This window comes from Schistocerca piceifrons, chromosome 1, assembly GCF_021461385.2.
Source record: "Schistocerca piceifrons isolate TAMUIC-IGC-003096 chromosome 1, iqSchPice1.1, whole genome shotgun sequence".
Classification (NCBI taxonomy): domain Eukaryota; kingdom Metazoa; phylum Arthropoda; class Insecta; order Orthoptera; family Acrididae; genus Schistocerca; species Schistocerca piceifrons.
Window position 1 is genome coordinate 90,331,173 of NC_060138.1, and position 23,899 is coordinate 90,355,071.

At 41.9% G+C, this 23,899-nt stretch overlaps 1 protein-coding gene across 1 annotated transcript in view; it reads left to right on the forward strand.

Annotated features, from left to right (window-relative positions):
* Positions 1-2,214: 2,214 nt before the first annotated feature.
* Positions 2,215-23,899, forward strand: part of LOC124803512 — a 55,436-nt gene continuing 33,751 nt past the window's right edge. The window contains exon 1 of the mRNA XM_047264678.1: positions 2,215-2,616. Within this exon, the coding sequence (XP_047120634.1) occupies positions 2,257-2,616 (360 nt within the window). The 5' untranslated portion in view covers positions 2,215-2,256. The remainder of the gene's footprint in view (positions 2,617-23,899) is intronic.

Consider the following 23,899-nt stretch of genomic DNA (forward strand, 5'->3'; position numbering starts at 1 on the left):
CAGATTCAGAAAACGCAAAAAAGTAAAAATTGAACTTTTCATGATTTTGAGCCTTTCCGGAGCCCCTTAAGGGATTTGATCAAGTACATTAAAAACACATGCACTGCAACTGTGTCATGTCGGAGGCAATCACTATTTATGCAGTAGCTGACACACTTTAGGTCTTCATTACCTTTGTAGTAAATGACAAATGGATGTATTGTAGCTTGACTATTTTCCCAATGGAATCACTGCACTGCGTCTTGGACAATAAAGGAGCAATTTTCTGCGAAATCCATGAATATAATGAATTCTCCTGGTTTGAGACCTTCTTTAGTGAACTGCAAATGCTTCCTCTGATGCTTTGCAATGTGGCAGTGAGTAGAAAGGGCCAACAGTTTTGTAACTAATAGTTGAATGAATTCCTCAACTGTCATTTCTCTGGTTTCAAGTGTATCTCTATCAGTGTGAATGCATTATTTGAACTGAATTGTATCCTCAGCATTAATATCTGCAACAGCACTTTCCAAATATTCATTTAGAGCTTCTGTTCCTGCACATACTTCATAGTGATGAAGCATGCAATCCTATGTTTCCAAATTACAGACAATTTTGCTCAGTAAAATTTTGTAATCTTCCTTCATTGGGCTATTTGCCAACATTAGTTTCACATTCTGATGTATTGTGCAGACACAAACTGAATGTGAACCAGCTGTGCCTACAGTCACACACCACTTTGGCCTTAATTCACAAAATTTGGAAAATCCAATTTCCGGTCCATTTTTATTGCGGTACGCAACAAACATTTCTTTTAAGTTGCTCAGTAATAAGTATTTCTGTTTTTTAGTCTTTTCTCCATCTATCCGAACAGTAATACAGCAAAATGAATATTTAAACAATGAAGACATAATCAACAAAATTCCAAATTTTAGGCGACATTTTTGCACCTTACCCAAAGAGACACCAAAAAGAAAATAAGTTTTTCTAATAGAATGAAATGTGCTCTGTTGAATGGTGTTAATGAATGTAATGTGGTAGGTGTCCATTTTGAGATACATGACTTTGAACACAGGTATATTTTGATACATTCATGTGTTTTAGCAAATTTACAGGATGGTAGCACAATAATTAAACACACAAGCCAGGCCGAAATTTGTGATATACTAAGCATCCAGAAAGACAGTAGTTTGGCAAATGACCAGGTCCATAGCGCACTTTCTCCACTACTTATGCCTCGTTAAACTATGGGGCTAATTTCTCGTGACATGATTTGTTGCCCACTTTGAACTGAGATTATGTCAAATGCATTGCTTTCTGAACTCTACTGGCAACATTTGTGTGTAGAGCACACAAAGTTGTACCACTATACCAAGAAGCAAGAGTCTAGCTCTTTTACATTAGGAACAGTGGAATGCCAAACTTAACGATTTCTTCACGACTTTTCGGTCTCTGTAAAAGTGGTCTTCACGAAAATGGCTCTAGCACCTCAACCAAGTTACAGGTGAGCCTGAAACTTTGCATAAGTTATGCAGGGCCCTCAGGTATACCCTGTAAAAATTTCATCAAAATTAAAGATGGTCGAGCTGGGAGTCCCAGGACACTTAACGTGGAATGACCCCAGTGCCAGAGTTGGTCAATAGTGGCGAATTTGGGCAAAATATTTTTCTGATATAGGCCTAGTCACTGACATTTTGACACACCAGCATTACTAATCAAGCATTGGCCTTTTTGTTGATAACAAACAAACTCAAATTTTGTTCATGTTTGTTACTTTTTCATAGCTTAAATAAACGGTTACACTGCCTTGAATTTTTATTGGTCCTACAAGGTAACCCAAACTGTTATCTTGTCTTAAAACAATGTTTATTTTACATTGGTCAAAGTAACCGACTGCAGAGGCTACTTTGCTCATATTTTTAGAACATCATAAAATTATAAAGAATAAATAAATCATCTTTGATGTCTTTGCGTGTTACTAGGTGATTTTTACATTGTTTCAGAACATACTAACGTTATTTTTACAATTAATTTTACAAAACTGCTATGTATTCAGTGATTTTTGTTTGAAAGACAGATACGAGGCTGCCTAATGAAGGCTAATTCATTCGACGGTACCAGGTTGCTAACCAAGTTTCGGAACTGCGCTACCGACTAGTGCGCATGCGCGACGCGCTGTTGCGCAAGTCGCTTTCGAAAGAAAACAGTTTCGACTTCCAGGTATGGCGACACGAAACTTGTAGTTGTGTGTGGTTTGAGGTTAGGTGTCTTATCGGTAGTATGCCAAAGTTAAATATGAAGTGGGGTACGGAGCAAATTATTCGCTTCTTGGACATTTATGCTATGCATAGGTGCTTGTGGGATTTCAACGATGCTGACTATAAAAACAAGCAACAACGTGCCGCTGCACTAGAGGCCATCCTGCGCGACTTGAACATGGATGGATTAACGATGCCTGAGCTGCAGACCAAAATTCATTCAATTAGAAACACATACACAAATGAATTACGAAAAATGGAAGCAAGTAAATCATCTAGCTGTGGAACAGACCGTATCTACAAGACAAAAATTCCATGGTTCGAGCTGGCGGATTCCTTTTTAAGGGAGATTGTTTATAAGAGGAAAAATTACACAAATTTGGTAAGCTGAATTCTGTATTTAGTATATGACGTCACAGCAGTTCATTACACACACTGAGTCATGACATCACGAACAGTTGAATCGATTTTGCAACACGAAATACATAGCCTACTGTACAGACGAGTAATAATAAAAAAAAAAAGTTATATGTAGACTCAGATTTGGCGACAGTGTTTCACACATAATAGTAGATTTGTTGTTTATCGCGGCCTTAACTCCATTCACCAGAAACGTGAGTTGTTCTGGTAACATTGTCAAATGGTTGAAATAACTTCTCGTGTCTCCCGCAGTAATTTCGTTCAACAATGTCGCTGAGCAACAGAGCAGACTTTCTTTTTTTTTTTTTTTAATCCAACTACGTCTTTCATTTCTTTACTTACGCAGCGATTTCACGCAAACAAGCATTAACTCCGCCACTAGGCCCTAACATGTGCACCTGCCAAAACTTTCATTTCAGGCAAGAGTCTGGTGCACACAAAAACGACGAAACTCGAAACGTAGGCTGGTGTCGCTTCGTCTATCGCTATATACGAAACCGTTTTCGCGAAACTGATTTCAGGAAACAAGTTTCACAACCTAATGACCTCGCAACAGCAGCGTTATTCATCTGTAGATCTCTTTATACTAGGTTATCAAACTATTTACAAGTTTAGACCAATTTAAAATAAGCTAATTCGTATACGCATACATTTACAGACTTCTACTTAGAACCAATCATTAGATTTACTCTTGGTGTACGTTATTTATTTATTTATTTTTTTATTTTACAAATAGCTTATTGAATAATGTAATGCCACAGATGTTGAGCTCAGGAAGAGGTGTTAGTGTTGTGCTATGCATAGCGTTGGGGTAACTAGTTATAGAAAAGGAAAAAAGAAGGGGGGGAAAATATAGTGTGAGGGTGTTATGTGGAATGTTGGATGTATAATAATAATAATTTGTGTAACTTTTTTTACCAAACCTATTCTCTGTTTTATCTAGGCAATCCTTCAATGTATAAAATGTATTGCATAACAGGTACTTTTTAGCTGCCTTTTTAAATAAGTGTATTTCTGCAATTTCTTTAATCTGTTTTTGTAATTTTTTGTACATTTTTATTTCTTGGAAGAAAATGCTGTTTTGAGTTTTATGTTTATTTTTCCTAGGTAAATTTGAGTCTGGCTCTTGTTCCATGGTCATGGATGGAGCTGTTTGTGCTGTAATTACCAATGCTATTTTTGATGTGTACAACTAACTGGTAAATGTATTCACATGCTGCAATTAAAATCCCCAGTGTTTTGAACAGAACTTTACAATGGGCTCAACTACTATTTTTGGTTATTATTCCTATGGCTCTTTTCTGGAGTTTGAAAATTGTGTTCGTATTTTGTGCATTTGTTCCCCAAAACAGAATGCCATAGCTAAGAACTGAGTGTGCATATGAATGGTATCTAACTAAAAGACACTGCATGTTACACACTGGTGATAGGATCCTAAGGGCATAAAATGCTGATGACATTCTGTTTGCAGGTACCTTTGTGTATTCACACCACTTCAGCTGAGAATCAATATTCATTCCTAGAAATTTTGCATTTGTTACACAGTATGTGGTGTTTGATTTACCAACTCGCCAAGTTTGGCTCCCCTGCAGTTGGCAGGTCTGCTTGATCTTGAGACGGCACCAGTGCTGGTTTTTTTTTTTTAGTTCAGTCCAGGCGTGCGTGCAGTGCAGTGTAACTTGGGAACAATGTGTATGTCGCAACAGATAGTGTGGTGTGTTATTTGGCTTGTGAAACCTGAGTTAGTTATAACAGTGCAACTTAATTTTAGACATCAGTTTCATGGTGAACCACCTACAGCAAAATCTATTCGTCATTGGCTAAAGTCTTTTGGGGAAACCGGTAGTGTCTTAAAAGTAAAATCACCAGGTAGACAGAGAACTTCTGAAGATGATGTTCAACAGATCCGTGTTTTATGTGTTCGGAGCCCAAAGAAGTCATTGGCCAGACGTAGTCCACATTAGGAGTGCCTAAAGGTACTGTGTATGATGATATGTGTGGTGGATAGGCAGGGCAGGACCAATACCTCGGCCACCACGGAGCCCAGACTTAACACCACTGGACTTTATCTTTTGAGGCCACATAAAAAAAATGTTGTGTGCAGTGAAAAGATAAGAGACATCATTAATTTACAGGAAAGAATAGTCACGGCGGTTGGGGCAGTTACACCTGAATGTTGCGGAATATGTGGCAAGAAGTGGAATATCGTCTTAATGTGTGCAGGGCACATTGAAGCCTACTAACATTGAACAAAACTTGAAGGAATTCTCTTTCATGATATGTACTCATTGATGCAATTTTTCATTAATTTTTCCATTAAATTTATACTTAAAACTAGGGTGTTCTTTTTTCAAATGCCCTGTATATTCCTAGAATCATCATTTAAAGCCGGTACTTAAAACTTTGTTAATAGACTTTCGTGGGATATTGTGCATCTATCTTGAAGAGTCTGTCAGTTCAGCTCTTTAAATATCTCTGTGTTACTTTCCCATGGATCAAACAAACCTGTTCGACCATTCATGATGTCTTTCTCCGTATACGTTCAATATCCCCTGTTAGTCCTACTTGGTATGGGTCCCACACACTTGAGTAATATTCTAGAACTGGTTGCACAATTGATCTGTAAGCAATCTCCTTTGTAGACTGATCCCACTTTGCCAGTATTCTATCAATAAACTGAAGTCTACCACCTGCTTTACCCACAACTGAGCCTATGTGATCATACCATTTCATATCCCTACAAAGTGTTACACCCAGGTATTTGTACGATTTGACCTATTCCAACAGTGACTCAGTGGTATTATAGTCATAGGATACTACATTTTTTTCATTTTGTCAAGTGCACAGTTTTACATTCCTGAGCATTTGAAGCAAGTTGCCAATCTTTGCTCCAGTTAGAAATCTTATCAAGATCTGACAGAATATTTATGCAGCTTCTTTCAGACGGTATTTCATTAAAGATAACTGCATCATCTGCAAAAAATCTTACTTTACTATTAATATTGTCTGACAGGTCAGTAATAGACAACATGAACAGCAAGGATCTCAGCACAATTCCCTGGGGCACAACTGAAGTTACTACTAGATCTGACGATGACTCTCCATCCAAGACAACACGCTCGGTCCTCAATCAAATTACAAACCTAGCTTGATACCCCATATGATCATACTTTTGACAAGAGGTGTAGGTATGGTAATGACTCAAATGCTTTTTGGAAATCAAGAAATACTGTGTCTGCCTGACTACCTTGATCCAGAGCTTTCAGTATGTCATGTGAGAAAAGTGTGAATTGGGTTTCAAATGATCCATGTTTTTGAAATCTGTGCTGGTTGGCATCGAGGAGCTCATTCTGTTCAGTGTACCTCATTATGTTGAAATGTGTTCTTGGATTCTACAACAAATCAGTGTCAAGGACATTGGATGGTAGTTTTGTGGATCACTTCTACTACCCTTCTTATAGACGGGTGTGACCTGTGCTTTCTTCCAAGAACTGGGCACGGTTTTTTGTTCTAGAGATCTACTGTAGAGTATAGTTAAGAGAGCAGCTAACTCAGATGCAAATTCAGTGTAAAATTTGACAGAGATTCCATTGGCCCCTGGAGCTTTGTTCAGTTTTAATTATTTCAGCTGTTTCTAAACACAATTGACACTAATACTCATTTCATTAATCTTTTCAGTAATACAAGTATTAAACGGGGACAGTTCTTGGGGTTTTCATTTGTAAAGGAGCATTTGGAAACTGAGTTAAGCATTTCAGATTTTGAAACTTCCTGGCAGATTAAAACTGTGTGCCCGACCGAGACTCGAACTCGGGACCTTTCCCTTTCGCGGGCAAGTGCTCTACCATCTGAGCTACCAAAGCACGACTCACCACGACTCACGGCCGGTACTCACAGCTTTACTTCTGCCAGTATCTCGTCTCCTACCTTCCAAACTTTACAGAAGCAGGAGAGCTTCTGTAAAGTTTGGAAGGTAGGAGACAAGATACTGGCAGAAGTAAAGCTGTGAGTACCGGGCTTGAGTCATGCTTTGGTAGCTCAGATGGTAGAGCACTTGCCTGCGAAAGGCAAAGGTCCCGAGTTTGAGTCTCGGTCAGGCACACAGTTTTAATCTGCCAGGAAGTTTCGTATCAGCGCACACTCCGCTGCAGAGTGAAAATCTTATTCTGGATTTCAGATTTTACTTTTCTACAGTCAATTTCAGCATTGCTATCTTGACAGCCACACACATTCCATCAGCATCTCTCTATCTAAAGACCTGTGATTTGCTTTACACCTATTGTTCAGTAATTTCTGTTTCTTTAGAAGCTTTTTTACCATGTCTGTACTATCCAGTGCATGGTCAACTATTCATTTAAACTCAAGCCATAATTCCTCTACATGCTCCTGCCCTGTGCTGAAAGTTTAAATTTCCTCACTGAGATATGACACTACTGAATTTTTACTTAGGTTACTGGATATGTGTATCTTTCCTCATGTTTTAGTTGTCCTTTGTATTTGGTAATCATTGCTGTCCCAACCGCATCATGGTCATTGGTATCAGTTCTGATGTGGACATCCTCATAGAGGTCAGGTCTGTTTGTTGCCATTATGTCCAATGTATTCTTATCAGGAGTGGGATTCCTAACTGTCTGTTCTACACAGTTTTCAGAGAAGGCAAGTAGTAAAATTTCACAGGATGCCTTATCACACTCACCACTAACAAAACTAATTTTACAAATTAATTGTTGGATGATTAAAGTCTCACTGATGATTATGGAATGACTGGGGACCTTAAGTACAAGTGAACTGAGGAAGTTTTCAGTTACATTGGGAGCTGAGTCTGGTGGGCAATAGAAGGATCTGATTATTTTTTGTCCACCCTTAATACTGAGTTTTGCCCAAACAATCTCACTCACAGCTTCAGTTTCTTACTTGGTGGTTTTGAGTTTCTTGCCCACTGTGACAAATACAGCACCTCCACTTCCCATTTGCCTATCCTTTCAATATACACTCAAATTTACCCAAACCATTTTTCCTGTCAACCAAACTCATCCTTTAGTCAAGTTGTGCCATAAACTTAATGTTTCCCCAATTCTGTTCAGTATCTACTCATTGGTTATGTATCTACCAATATAATAATCAGCATTCTTCTATAGCACCAAATCTCAAAAGCTTCTATTCTCTTGTCTGAACTACTTATTGTCTATGTTTCACTACAGTACAAGGCTGCACTATAGATAAACACCATCAGAAAAGACTCCCTAACACTTAAATTTATAGCAGGTATTAACAATTTTTTCTTTTTTTCGGAAATGATTTTCTTGTTATTACTATCCTACATTAGTTCCTCTCTATTTCAGCTGTCATCATAATTTTGCTGTCCAAATAGCAAATCACATTTACAACTCTTAGTTTCTAATTTCTTACTCCATTTCCCTTATCACAACTTGACTAAATTCAACTACATTCCATTAACGTTGTTTTACTTTCATTGATGTTCATCTTATGTCAACTGTGTGAACTGCAATAACTGTGGCAAACTTAAGAATTTTAATTTTGTCTTGCTGAACTTCAACCCTCTTTCCATGCTTCTCTCTGGTTTCCTTCACAGCTTGCTCAATGTACAGATTGAATAAGTTCAGGGATAGGCTACAACCCTGTCTCACACCATTCTCAATTATTACTTCCCTTTTATGTCCTTTGACACTTGTAACTGCAGTCTGGTTTTTGTATAAGTTGTACCTTTATTTTATTCTTGATATCTTTGCAGTTTCATACTTTATTCCAAACAACATTTCAAAAATCTTCCTTTAAATCTACAAATGCTGTAAATGTAGGTTTGCAGGTCCTCAACTAATCTTCTAGGATAAGGCATAATGTCAGTATAGCCTCCCATGTTCATTTATTTCTTCAGAACCCAAACTGATGTTCCCTAAGGTTGACTTTGGCTTGTTTTTCCATTCTTCTATAAATAATTCATGTCATTATTTTGGAACCCATGACTTATTTAACTGATAGTGAGGTAATATTCAATTTTCCTTCTTTGCTAGTATTGGCTTGCCATCTGGGCCCTTGATATCCATATAGCTGCTTCTGTTTTCTCCAAAGGTCTTTTTGGTTTTCCTACAGGTGACATCTATCTTCTCCCTAGTCACAGACGCTACTACAGCCTTGCTTTTGTATTCTCGCAGTTCCTGCACAACAATTTTGCATTTCCTGTCAGTTCATTTTTGAGAAATCTGTATTCCCTTTCATTTGCTTCATTTTCATATATTTTTTTTTTTTTTTTCATTTCATAAGGCAAATTCAATACCTCCTGTTTTATTCAGGGACTTCTATAAGGCCTTGTCTTTTTGCTGATGTGGTCCTCTCCTGCCTTCCACACACTCTCAAAGCTACCGATTCTTCTTCTGTTGTATTTCTTTCCAGTATTTCCATCAATTTTTGACTACTGCTCCTTTGAAATGCTCAACAATCTCAGGTTCCTTCAATTATCCAGGTCTCATCTCCTTAATTTCCTACCCTTTTGCAATTTATTCAGTTTTAATTGACATTTCATAAACAATAAATTGTGGCCAGAGCCCACATCTGCCCCTGGAAATGCCTTACAATTTTATATTTGCTTTCAAAATCTCTCTCTTACCATTATGTAATCAATTTGAAACATTCCAGTGTCCCCAAGTCTCTTGCACGTATACATCCTTTTCTCATGACTCTTAAACAAAGCATCAGTGATGACTGAAATGTGCTTTGTGCAGAATGCTACCAGGCAGCTGCATCTTTCATTCTTTTCTCTCAGTCCATATTCTCCCCCTGTTTTTCCTTCTCCTCCTTTTCCACTGTCAAATTCCAGTCTCCCTTAACTATTTGAATAATTCCTTTATCTAATTGTACATTCTTTCAATCTTTTCATTGTCTGTGGAGACAGTTGATGTACAAGCTTGCACTGCTGTGGTGGGTGTTGGCTTCTTGCCTATCTTGGGTAGGATAATGTGTTCACTATGCTGTTCATAGAAGTCTGTTCAAATTCCTATTTTCTTATCCATTATTAGGCCTACTCTTGCATAACCCCTCTTTGATTCTGTGTTGATAACTATGTACTGACTAGATCAGAATTTTTGTTCTCCCTGTCACTTTGCTAATCACTAGTGGCATGAATTTTTCCAACTTTTAATGACTTTTGCCTATTCAGAACTAGGCAGATCAGAACTCAAAGTTCACTGGGTAATTCTTTTAAACCCCTCTTGAAAGCCAACACCTTGTCAGTGTCATGTCTGTTTTTGTTTCCCTCTAGTAATGTTGTTCCATTAAGCATAAATGACAGGAAGTTTAAAATTATAACAATGCAAAAGCAGGTGGGAATTAACATTCTGAACATAAATGGCAAGAAAACATTAATTTCGGGAACATAAAAGTGGGATTATACTGTATGTCAGAAATATCAAGAGTGGAGTGCTATACAGGTGCACCTTAGCACATGCTAGTTCCATTACACACAAAATTGTCAGCTTTTTTTTAATTTGCTCAGTCTTTCAGACAAGGCACATAGTGCTGTGTACGTACTAAATCTGCCTCCACAATTCTAGCAGTCAAATCCAAGGCAAGGCCGTATAAACTATATTGGGTCATCCCAAGAATTATATGTGCCCCACCTGGAAAGCGTTTCTGAAGAAGAGAAATTTGTTAACATCGAGTATAGAGTTAAGTGTCAGGAAGTCATTTCTGAAAGTATTTGTATGGAGTGTAGCCATGTATGGAAGTGAAACATGGACGGTAAATAGTTTGGACAAGAAGAGAATAGAAGCTTTCGAAATGTGGTGCTACAGAAGAATGCTGAAGATTAGATGGGTAGATCACATAGCTAATGAGGAAGTATTGAATAGGATTGGGGAGAAGAGAAGTTTGTGGCACAACTTGACCAGAAGAAGGGATCGGTTGGTAGGACATGTTCTGAGGCATCAAGGGATCACCAATTTAGTATTGGAGGGCAGCGTGGAGGGTAAAAATCGTAGAGGGAGACCAAGAGATGAATACAGTAAGCAGATTCAGAAGGATGTAGGTTGCAGTAGGTACTGGGAGATGAAGAAGCTTGCACAGGATAGAGTAGCATGGAGAGCTGCATCAAACCAGTCTCAGAACTGAAGACCACAACAACAACCACCTTACATTCACTCCTCACTTATATATTTCAAGAAACATAGAACCATTATGGTTGTCCTGTCATTATAAGCTTCAAGTCCACTACTAAATGTGTCTCGATTAGACCAACTATTACGACACACTGCGCATAAAAAACCAACCTTTATCATGAACAGTAACAATTTTGTGGACTTCTTGAAATCAGTTCATGACTCACTCACACATTACACTCACATTATCACCATCAGTGTCATAGCACTCTTAATGGTACTTCCTGTGTGCTTGGTTCTCTGCCTCTGAAAATATTTCCCTGCATCCCTCTGACCGCAACATGGGGATTCTTAATCAGTGCAATAAATTTCTCCCTATCAAAAATTATTTAGCTTAAATGGGATTAAACATACCTACGGAATAGGTATATAGCAATGGGAAACACAGTGGCTACATCCTGCACAAACCTCTTCACAAGTACTTGGGAGGTGTCATTTTGTGAGTTCCTGGGCTAATGGCATTCATGTTCAAGTTCATGGATTTAAGATGAGCCTCAGCTTCTTAATATTCTGGACTAGGGACAGCTAAATGCTGTGTCAGTCCAATAATTTAGTTAGGGCCAAGTGTATAAAGCTATTGATTTTAGATTTTTGCAGAAATGAGTTCTGAAACCAAGAATGTACAAACATTACATTCTGATGTGAACAAGGATCTGCTCTGACTTGGAACATTTTGTTTATCAAATATAGTTAAATTGCTGGTACCAGTTCACAATATAGTGACATTACAAAGGAACAGATTTTGTTTTGCACAGAAAGAAGCTGAAAGAAGTTATTGTTAACACTTCCTCAGTGCTGAAGCTTGAAATAATTTTTTTTTCCATCAGTAAGGCTAGGTGCAGAAAAGTGTTGGCATATAAGTGATGAGCGCAGGTAATAATTACTCTCATAATAATTTTTAAGAGACAATTCATAATTAATGTGAAAAATTTAAAGACATTTCATGAAGACTTAGTGGCAGACTAAGAAAGAAACATTCAAATGATTTGCAAGGTATATGAATTTGACTGCAACCAGTAGTGATTGTTCATCTCAACAATACAATCTTCATTGAAATTAAAAGCAAGTGTATCAACTTTAAAAAGTGCAATAGGAATTCCACTGTTAACCACAGAGGAGAGAGTGGATAGGTGAAAAGAGTATATTGAAGGCCTCTACGAGGACGAGGAAATATCTGACTACTTGATAGAAGAAGAAATAGGAGTCGAGATGGAAGACATATGAGTCTGCTAATAGAGTCAGACTTTATCCAGTCTTTGGAAGACATGCAGTAAGGAAAAGCAGATGAGATGGATAACATTCCTTTAGAATTTCTGATCTCATTGAGGTAAGTGGCAATCAAGTGACTGTTCAAGTTCACATGAGAATCAATGAGACTGAAGATATACCATCAGACTTCCAGAAAAATATAATCCACACAGTTCTGAAGACAAAAAGACCAGAATTACAGTCCAGTCAGTTGTGTAACATCTCAAGCATCCAAACTGCTGACAAGAATAACATGCAGCAGAATAAAATCAAAAACTGAGGATCTGTTAGGTGCCAATCAGTTTGGCTTTAGGAAAGGTAAAGGCACCTGAGAAGCAGTTTCGACGTTACGCTTGTTAATGGAAGCAAAAGTTAAAAAAAAATTAAGCATTCAACAATTTAAAATGATACCAAGAAAAATCAAGAGACATTCACAAGATTTGTCAACCTAGAAAGAGCATTCGACAAAGGAAAACCATGCAAGATGCTCGAAATTCATCTACATCTACGTGATTACTCTGCTATTCACAATAAAGTGCCTGGCAGAGAGTACAATGGACTACCCTCAAGCTGTTACTCTACTGTTCCACTCTTGAACGGCGCGCAGGAAAAATGAGCACTTAAATTTTTTGTGCGGTTCCTGACTTCTCTTATTTTATCGTAATCATCATTTCTATCCATGTAGGTGGGTGCCAACAGAATGTTTTAGCAATTTGAGGAGAAAACTGGTGATTGAAATTTCATGAGAAGATCCCGTCGCAAGGAAAAACGCCTTTGTTTTAATGATTGCCACTCCAATGTCATGCCTGTGGCCCTATCTCGCCTATTTCGCGATAATACAAAACAAGCTGCACTTCTTTGAACTTTTTCAATATCTGCCAGTTCCAGCTGATGTGGATCCCACACCGCATTTTAGTGGATTTCTTTTAGTACTCATATGAATAACTTAACACTTTTCTTTGTTCAGGGTCAATTGTTACTTATGCACCATACAGATATCGTATCTAAATACAATAGAGGGCCTAACACTTCCTTGTGGAATGCTGGATCTTACTTCTGTTTTACTCAATGACTTTCTGTCTATTACTACGAACTGTGACCTTTCTGACAGGAAATCATGAATCCAGTCGCACAACTGAGGTGATATTCCATAGGCATGCAGTTTGGCTAGAAGATGCTTGTGGGGAATGGTGTTGAAAGCCTTCTGGAAACCTAAAAATATGGAATCAATTTGACATCCCCTGTTGATAGTACTCATTACTTCATGAGTGTAAAGAGCTGTGTTTCACAAGAACGATATTTTCTGAATCCGTGCTGAGTATATGTCAATAAATCATTTTCTTCAAGGTTATTCATAATGTTCGAACACAGTATATGCTCCAAAACCTTACTGCAAATCAACGTTAGTGAGATGGACCTGTAATTCAGCAGATTACTCCGATTTCCCTTTTCGGGTATTGGTGTGGCTTGAGCAATTTTCCAGTCTTAGGTGCAGATCTTTCTGTGAGTGAGCAGTTATATACAATTGCTAAATATGGAGCTATTGTATCAGCATACTCCAAAAGGAACCTGACTGGTATACAATCTGAACCAGAGGTCTTGCCTTTATTAAGTAGTCTCAGCTGCTTTGCTACACCGAGGGTATCTACTTCTATGTTTCTCATCTTGGCAGTTGTTCTTGTTTGGAATTCAGGAATATTTACTTTTTCTTCTTTGGTGAAGGAGTTGTGGAAAACCGTGTTTAATAACTCTGCTTTTGTGGTACTGCCATCAGTGACTCCACCGGTGCTATTGCGCGGTGAAAGAATTGATTGTGGCTTGGCTCTGGTGTGCTTTTTGTATAACCAGAATCTCTTTGGGTTTTCTGCCAGATTTTGAGACCAAATTTTGTTGTGGAAACTATTATAAGCACCTCGTATTGAAGTACGCCCTATCTTTCAAACTTCTGCAAAACTTTGCCAATCTTGGGGATTTTGCATTCTTTTAAATTTGGCATGCTTTTTTCGTTGCTTCTGCAACAGCGATCTGACCTATTTTGTGTACTATGGGGGTCAGTACCATCAATGATTAATTTATGTGGTATACATCTCTCAACTGCCGTTGATACTATCTCTTTGAAATCATTCCACATCTTTTCTACACTTATATGATCAGAACAGAAGGAGTGAGACTGTCTCTTAAAAAGGCGTTAAGAGCATTTTGGTTGCTAATCCCTGTAACTGTCATGATACTCCCTATTTGTCCAGGATTATTTGTTACTAAGAATGCTTTCACAACCACTTGCTTCAAGTGGGCTCATGTACTAATTGTTCAAAATAATTTTCTGGGAAAGCATTTAGTACAATTTCAGATGCCTGCCACCAGCTTTAAACATGTAATCTTTCCAGCGTATTGAGGGTAGATTGAAGTCACCACCAACTATAATAGTATGATTGGGGTACCTATTTGAAATGAGACTCAAGTTTTCTTTGAACTGTTCATCAATTATATCTTCTGAGTCGGGGGTCGGTAAAACGATCCAATTAATAGTTTAGTCCGATTGTCAAATATAACCTCTACCCGTACTATTTCGCAGGAACTATCTACTTCAATTTTGCTACAAGGTAAACTACTACTGACAGCAATAAATAGTCCTCCACCAACTGTATTTAATCTATCCTTTCTGAACACTGTTGTCATTTGAAAAAATTTCGGCTAAACTTATTTCCGGTTTTAGCCATCTTTCCATACCTATAACTATTTGAGCTTCAGTGCTTTCTATTAGAGCTTGGCACTCTGGTTCTTTTCCAACACAGCCGCAAGAATTTACAACTACAATACCAATCGTTTCTACAACTACCTTACTGTGTTTTACTTGCCCCATTTTAGACGGATACTCTTTCTGTGGTTTCCTGAGACCCTCTAACACTTACCGTGCGGCTGCCATAATATTACGTCGCGGGCGAAAACGAAGAAAATGCGGCCGCCGTAATATTACGTCCCGCCGATTTCCACATTGTTTTAGGGTTTCAAACGCATTGTTAGCGTTCCCGCTACAACCTGTAGGTCCTGTAATGCTTGTAGTTCATCATATTAGCGCTAGATCGCAGCGCCTAGTGAGGTAATGCGATATATCCGTATATATTTCCGAACGAATTCACGTGTGTTTTTCACGCGTATGTTACGTGTTCTGTGGTGTCCTGTCATTTGTTTACCGTTGATTTTGGCGTTAGTATTTTGGCTTTAGCTTGTTTATCTTCTTTTCACTCACAATGGCGAGTGATGAGGATGCAAAACTTCGAAAAATGATTGAAGAAGTACTTGCTGAACCTACTGATGATGATTTTTCGGATTTCGATAGTGACAGTGATATCGAAATGCCGGAAAATAACGATAGTCCATGTAAGTCTAACATCTTACTAAATCGATGCAGAACAAGACAGTTCATGTTGCGATTTCTTCTGTTACGTTCTGTATTATTTCAGACACAGATTTGTCGTGTCGAAAGAGGCCAATATAGAGTGACGTTTCACAGGATGACTGGATTATAGTGGTGTTATAACCTTTAATCACTAATAAATTGCGTGGATATACAAAAGTAGAAACACTAGCGGGTTACATGTTACTAACTCCGTATCTGTCATTCGACTGCCGTGCCGTGACATGCGGCCGGCGCCGTTCATAGCCAGGTGGCGCTCCCGCGCTCAGCCGAGCTGCGGAGCGCCTCTATCGCCGTGTTTGCGTACTAACGTAGCGGCACTTTTGAATGTCGTGGCACTGTCACAACACTTTTTCCCCCTTGAAAAAAAAAAAAAAACACTCACTTCCTTGGAGACACGGACAGTGCGGAGACATCCATGGCCTCTTGGGAGGCCCCGAGAAGATCCCGCGGATAAACACGAGAGTATGGTCGAAAATGTGCAGGACGGAAGCTTGCGCGTGGAACGTGCCTCCTGGACGAGATGATGGGTGAAAACTCCGGAGCAGCATCCATAGGTGTCGTGGACCTGGGGGTGTGCTCCAGCGAGATGGGTCCCGGAGAAGGCGGCGTCACGACTGGGGCCGGTTCCGGCGTACTCGGAAGCGGTAGCGACGGCGGCGGCAGCAACATGCCCGGAAGATCGGAATCAGCGACAGGACTGGCTTCTCGGGCTGGTGGAGATGAAAGAAGGGGCGGTGGTACCGGTGTGGCCACCACTCGTGGGCGCATCTGGTCATAATGGCGAACAACCATGCCGTTGTCCGTACGTATTTCACAAAGCCGGCGGCCGCGAAGAGCCTGGACCACCCCTGGAATCCATTTAGGGCGAGATCCATACCCCCGTGCCCACACGTCGGCACCCACCGGGTATTTTCCCGCATTAGGGGACACAGTACAAGGCCTGACAGGGTGAAGCAGGTGCAGTAGAGTGCGCGGTTGGCGGCCATGCAAGAGTTCAGCAGGGCTGCGATCACCCAGAGGCGTGAAGCGATAAGAACTCAGAAATTGCAACAGAGCGTCATCTGTGGAAAAATCACTAAGGAATTTTTCCATTTGGCTTTTGAAAGTGCGGACAAGGCGCTCGACCTCCCCATTCGATTGCGGATGGAAGGGCGGTGCTGTAACATGATGAATCCCTTGTCCAGTACAAAAATCACGGAAGGCCTGCGAAGAGAACTGAGGGCCATTGCCAGTGACAATCGTGGATGGAAGACCTTGTAGCGCAAAGATTTTGGACAAAGCCAGCGTCGTCGCCGCAGTGGTGGGCGACGGACATCGAACAACAAACGGAAACTTCGAGAAGGCGTCAATCAACAGTAGCCAATAAGTGCCGAGGAAGGGGCCGGCAAAGTCAGCGTGCACCCGTTCCCACGGCTGCGCCGGATCAGGCCACGGAGAGGGCAGAGTACGAGGCGCAGCCAGTTGTTGAACACACTGATCACACTCAGCGACCATGTGGGTGATGTCCGAATCAATACCGGGCCAATAAACGTGCCTGCGGGCCAGGGACTTAGTCCGAGAAATCCCCCAGTGGCCCTCATGCAATAGTTTGAGAACATCTTTGCGAAGAGAGGCGGGCACCACAACCCGTGGAGATGCGCCATCCGTGGCCAGAAGAACAACACCCTCACGAACAGACAGACGAAGGCGCAAGGCATGGTAGTTGCGAAGGGGATCCGATTCCCGGCCCTTGGTCCTGTCCGGCCAACCCCGCTGAACAAAACCGATCACCTGACGCAGGACAGGGTCCCGCGCCGTAGCCGACGCGACCTGCGAACCTGTAAGTTGAAAACCCTCGACCGCACGACGCTCTTCCTCATCAATGTGGAAACAGAGTAGTTCATCTCGATCGAAAACCGGGTCAGGGCCCATCGGCAAACGCGACCACGCGTCAGCATTGGCGTGCTGGGCCGTGGGGCGATAGTGAATCTCATAGTGAAAACGAGACAAGTATAAGGCCCAACGTTGCAGGCGGTGAGCTGCCTTATCCGGAAGCGACGCCGAGGGGCTGAACAGAGAGACCAGCGGCTTGTGGTCGGTGATGAGGTGAAACTTAGAACCATACAAAAAAACGCTGAACTTTTTTAGAGCATAAATGATAGCAAGCGCCTCCTTTTCTATTTGAGAGTAACGCCGTTGGGCATCGGGGTTGAGGGTCTTGGAAGCGTAGGCGATGGGTCGTTCCGACCCATCCTCATACCGATGGGCGAGAACAGCCCCTAGGCCATACTGTGACGCGTCAGTCGCCAGAACCAAGTGCTGACCCGGACGGAATGTGGCAAGACAAGGCGCCGACTGCAAATGAGCCTTCAGGCGGACAAAGGCCTGCTCACACTCGGCGGACCAACAGAAAGGAACGTTTTTGCATAACAGCTGATGCAGAGGATGAGCCACCGCCGCCGCGGAGGGAATGAATTTGTGATAATAAGCAACCTTGCCTAGAAACGCCCGAAGTTGTTTGACCGTAGACGGCCGGGGTAGAGCGGTAATGGCCGCAACGTGCTGTCGTAGAGGACATATACCCTCACGGGACAAGTGGAAACCAAGATACACAACGGAGGGTTGGAAGAACTGTGACTTGTCCAGATTGCACTTCAACCCAGCTGAATGAGAGACCCCAAAACAGTGAACGCAAATTGCGAAGGTGCTCCTCAGTGGAGGCTCCCGTGACAACAATGTCATCCAGGTAGTTGATGCAGCCGCGAACGGAAGCCGTGAGCTGTTCCAAAAACCGCTGAAAAATGGCCGGCGCACTAGCGATGCCAAATGGTAACCGCTGGTACTGATACAACCCACAAGGAGTGTTGATGACGAGAAATTCATTGGAAGATGCATCCAACGGCAACTGATGGTACGCCTCCGATAAGTCAAGTTTGGAAAAGAACTGGCCCCCAGCGAGCTTGGTAAATAACTCCTCAGGACGGGGAAGAGGATAAGTGTCAATGAGGCTTTGAGCGTTGACAGTGGCTTTAAAATCACCACACAATCGCAGACTCCTGTTTGGTTTAGAAACCACCACGATGGGCGATGCCCATTCGCTGGAGGTAACAGGAAGGAGAATCCCCGAAGCTGTTAACCTGTCTATCTCAGCTTCGACAGGTGCACGCAACGCCATCGGAATAGGGCGTGCCCGGAAAAACTTAGGGCGAGCCGTAGGCTTAAGAGTAATGTGGGCTTCAAAATCCTTGGCACGACCCAGACCAGCAGAGAACACGGACGAGAATTCAGAACACAAGCCATCCAGCTGTTGATATGGAATGTCCTCAGATATGAGGTGCACATTATCATCAGTGGAGAACTCGAACAACTGGAAAGCATCATAACCGAACAGGTTTTCAGTGCCCGCATGATCCACCACATAAAACGTGAGGGGCCTAACAACAGACTTGTAGGCAGTGGAAGCATCAAACTGGCCAACGATAGGAATTTTCTGCTTATTATAAGTTCGTAGATTTCGCGTAACTGGAGACAAGGGAGGGGAGCCCAACTCCAAATATGTGCGAGAATTAATGAGAGTTACTGCAGAGCCAGTGTCCACTTGCATGCGAATGTCTTTATCCAGAACACGAACAGTAACAAACAACTTATTCGTTTGAGATAGCACACAGTTAACATCCATGTCCGATGCCTCGTCCTCGTCGACAGGAACTTTAGGGGACTGACACACAGAAGCAATGTGGCCTTTTTTCCTACATGAATTACACGTGGCCCAACGTTTTGGACTCGCGGCTCTGTCATGCTGTACGAAACAACGTGGACAAGAAGGAAGGGCGGAACGAACCTGCTTCTGTGGTTGCTGTTTTCGCTGCGAGCGTGGCGGCCCAATGCGACGTTGTTGACGCGAGTGCACCGCCGCCACATCGTCGTTTCCCTGTGAAACAGGCAAATTGTCCGCGTCGAAAGTGGTTTGTACAGCGCCTACATCACACCACGCATCTATTTGCGCACCAGCATCGTGAGACACTTCAAACGATTGAGCGATGCTGAGAACTTCCGACAACGACGGATTTGGCAATTGTAAGGCACGTTGCCGAACTTCTTTATCAGGAGCAAGCCGTAAAATAGCGTCCCTAACCATTGAATCAGCGTAAGACTCATGATGAGTGTCCGTGACAAACTGACATTTCCGACTCAGACCGTGTAGTTCCGCCGCCCAAGCCCGGTAAGATTGATGGGGCTGTTTACGACACCGGTAGAACGCCACGCGGGCGGCAACGACATGGGTGTTTTTTCGGTAATAGTTAGACAATAAGTCACACATTTCTTGGAAGGACAGAGAGGCAGGTTCCCGCAGAGGGGCTAACTGAGATAGCAGCTGATAGATCCGTGGGGAAATCCAAGAGAGAAATAACGACTTACACATAGGAGCGTCGACAACGCCGAAAGCCAAGAAGTGTTGCCGCAAACGCTTCTCATAATCCTCCCAGTCTTCAGCGGCCTCGTCATAAGGAGGGAACGGAGGCGGAGAAGAGGAAGACAGACGATGAGTAAGCGACGTCGACAATGCCTGAATAGCAGCCGTCAGCTGTGTTTGTTGTGCCTGAATAGCAGCCGTCAGCTGTGTTTGTTGTTCAATAAGCGCTTGCATAAGCTGTTCCATGTCTGCCCCGACACGAACACACAATTCCACAACGCAGTAAAAAAAATATCCGACCTCGTCGCCAAAAAGTGTTATAACCTTTAATCACTAATAAATTGCATGGATATACAAAAGTAGAAACACTAGCGGGTTACATGTTACTAACTCCGTATCTGTCATTCGACTGCCGTGCCGTGACATGCGGCCGGCGCCGTTCATAGCCAGGTGGCGCTCCCGCACTCGGCCGAGCTGCGGAGCGCCTCTATCGCCGTGTTCGCGTACTAACGTAGCGGCACTTTTGAATGTCGTGGCACTGTCACAACAAGTGGATCAAACACCAAACATTTTGTTATTTACAGGGTCTCATCGTGTGCTAAATAATGTAGGACTCGGTCAGTCTAGTGAATATTTAGATTTTTTTCCTCATTTTATAAATGACAGGGTTATTTCAATTATGAAGGAACAAACAAACCTATATGCTAGACAAAAGCTGGCCACACTGAGAGCTCAAAACAAATTAGGGGCCCAATTCTAGATTCAAGCAGTGGAGGACGATAATAATTGCTGAAACAAAGACGTTTCTGGCTATTAACCTCCACATGTCAATCAGTGAGAGGCCAAGTATGGCCAGTCACTGGTGTAGTGATCCAGTGGTCAGCTGCAATTTTTGCCCCAATATTATGTCAAGGGACAGATTTCAGAATATTTTGTCTATGTTCCATATAAATGACAATTCAAAGCAAAAAAAGAAAGGTGAAGTAGACTTTGATGCCCTTCATAAGATCAGGCCTCTTCTGGATGATTTGGTAAGGAATTTCAAAGAAAGTTATCAGCCAGGTGAAGCGCTAACCTGTGATGAAGGTGTGTGTCCTTTCAGAGGGCGTGTATGTTTCAAAGTTTATATGGCTAATAAGCCAAAGAAATATGGCATGAAGCTATACATTCTTGCAGAATCCGAAACTGGGTACATATACAACTTTGAAGTTTACCACGGAAGGGACGATAAACTGGACAACAGTGCTTCTGCAGTGGTAAAGCGATTGCTCGGCTCACTCCAAGGTAAGGGCCACACTATATATGTTGACAGATTTTACACCAGTGTTCAGCTAGCCGAAGAACTGGCTAGAGCCAACACTGGTCTTGTAGGGACTGTAATGCCAAACAGAAAAGGATTGTCCAAGACTCTCAAAGAGGGTAAACTCAAAAAGGGTGAACAAATATTTCGCCGCAAGAAGGATGTGCTAGCATTGCGATGGAAAGACAAGAGGGATGTGTGGATCATAAGTACCAGGCACACATCCTCAATGTAGCCTGTTGCTACAAGAGAAGGCAATGAGAAGTTGAAACCAGTGGCAGTGCTGGATTACAAACATAAAGCTGGTGTAGACCTTTTTGATCAGCGTCTTTCATATGGAGCACTTGATCACAAAACAGTGAAGTGGTGGGGAAATCTTGCCATCCACTGTATAATTATGGCAGTTTCCAATGGTTGTATTTTGCACAATTGCATCAATGAGAAGAAACTGAGCACTCCTAAGTTTATACAGGAGGTCTGCACTGCGTTAGTGTTACAGAGAGGAGAGAGAATTGAGGATTCTCATGGATCTGCAACGATTGCTCGATTGTCGCAGAAACATTTTCCGAACAGTGTGTAAATGGCAGAAGGGAAGAAGAAAGCACAAAGACGTTGTGTAGTGTGTAGTGGAAAACAAAAGAACATTACTGGGAAAGCTGGGAGGAAAGATACTTCTTATGAGTGCAGTGAGTGTAATGTAGGTTTGTGTGTCACCCCGTGCTTCAAGCTTTAACACACTGTGGTTCACTATGCAAAACAGCTTATGTGTATGTAGCTATGCTTTATGTGCAAATGGTATAACAAATGTCTTTTCAGTGTCAAACGATCACTTTCCAAAATTTATTTCTTCTTTAAATTGAATAAAGTAGTAAAAATAAATTTTTGATAAAAATTTATTTTCACAAAATCGAGGAGAAATCCACAGCACTTCTTGGAAACAGTATATGCCCCATACACATGACTGTTAACCCATGTAAAGTTGAAACCTTAAAGTTTTAAACCATACCTGTAGTTTTTATGTATCTCTAACTAAACGTCCTTTACAGCTATTTAACATCTGTTGAATATAGAAGAAAATCAGCCAGCACACACGGAGTGGCAAGCAGTTAAGGGCTTAGCATGGTAAGTGCTAACCTAAAAATCCACCCAGTCCCTTCCACACAGCACCTGCTATCCGTGTAGCTAGTTCCTGTGCGTAGTGGACTCCTGACCTATTAAGCAGAACCTGGAAACCCACCACCTGGTGGCACAAGTCAAGGAATCTGCAGGAGTGAGGTCTAGGGGAAGACAGGTAGTACACAATATTTATAAAATCCAAGATGAAAAATAAGAATGCAAGACCAAGAAAGAAGTACTAGGGTTGAAGAAGTTGCAAGAAAGGGATGTCCTCTTTTGTCCCTACTGTACAATCTATGCACTGGAGAAGCAATAACAGAAATAAAAGAAAAGTTCAAGCACGGGATTAAAATTCAGAGTGAAAATGTATAAATGATAAGATCGGCGGGTGACATTGCAACCCTCATAATCAGTGATACAGATGAGGTTGAACTAAAGATAGATGAAAGTTATGAGAAGTAGCATAAATAAGAAATTGTAGGTCCCAGTAAGAGCTCTACCTAAGCAGCCAATGCTAATGTATGCATCTGGCACTATGTGTGTTGATCTTTCTTTAATGTTAGAAAACAATGCTTGTGAGACCTGAACTACTGGAGTTTCCGTTCACACAGAAAACTGTCAAAATCTATGAATTGGGCTCAAAATTTATCTTGAATCAGTAACATTTACGCAATCCACCCTTAGTGTTTTAATGTGTGCATTAGGATAAATTGCTAGTCAGCTAACAGAAGAGGTGCTTTATAGTTGACAGGCATGAAGAAAAGTGATCTACACTCCTGGAAATTGAAATAAGAACACCGTGAATTCATTGTCCCAGGAAGGGGAAACTTTATTGACACATTCCTGGGGTCAGATACATCACATGATCACACTGACAGAACCGCAGGCACATAGACACAGGCAACAGAGCATGCACAATGTCGGCACTAGTACAGTGTATATCCACCTTTCGCAGCAATGCAGGCTGCTATTCTCCCATGGAGACGATCGTAGAGATGCTGGATGTAGTCCTGTGGAACGGCTTGCCATGCCATTTCCACCTGGCGCCTCAGTTGGACCAGCGTTTGTGCTGGACGTGCAGACCGCGTGAGACGACGCTTCATCCAGTCCCAAACATGCTCAATGGGCGACAGATCCGGAGATCTTGCTGGCCAGGGTAGTTGACTTACACCCTCTAGAGCACGTTGGGTGGCACGGGATACATGCGGACGTGCATTGTCCTGTTGGAACAGCAAGTTCCCTTGCCGGTCTAGGAATGGTAGAACGATGGGTTCGATGACGGTTTGGATGTACCGTGCACTATTCAGTGTCCCCTCGACGATCACCAGTGGTGTACGGCCAGTGTAGGAGATCGCTCCCCACACCATGATGCCGGGTGTTGGCCCTGTGTGCCTCGGTCGTATGCAGTCCTGATTGTGGCGCTCACCTGCACGGCGCCAAACATGCATACGACCATCATTGGCACCAAGGCAGAAGCGACTCTCATCGCTGAAGACGACACGTCTCCATTCGTCCCTCCATTCACGCCTGTCGCGACACCACTGGAGGCGGGCTGCACGATGTTGGGGCGTGAGCGGAAGACGGCCTAACGGTATG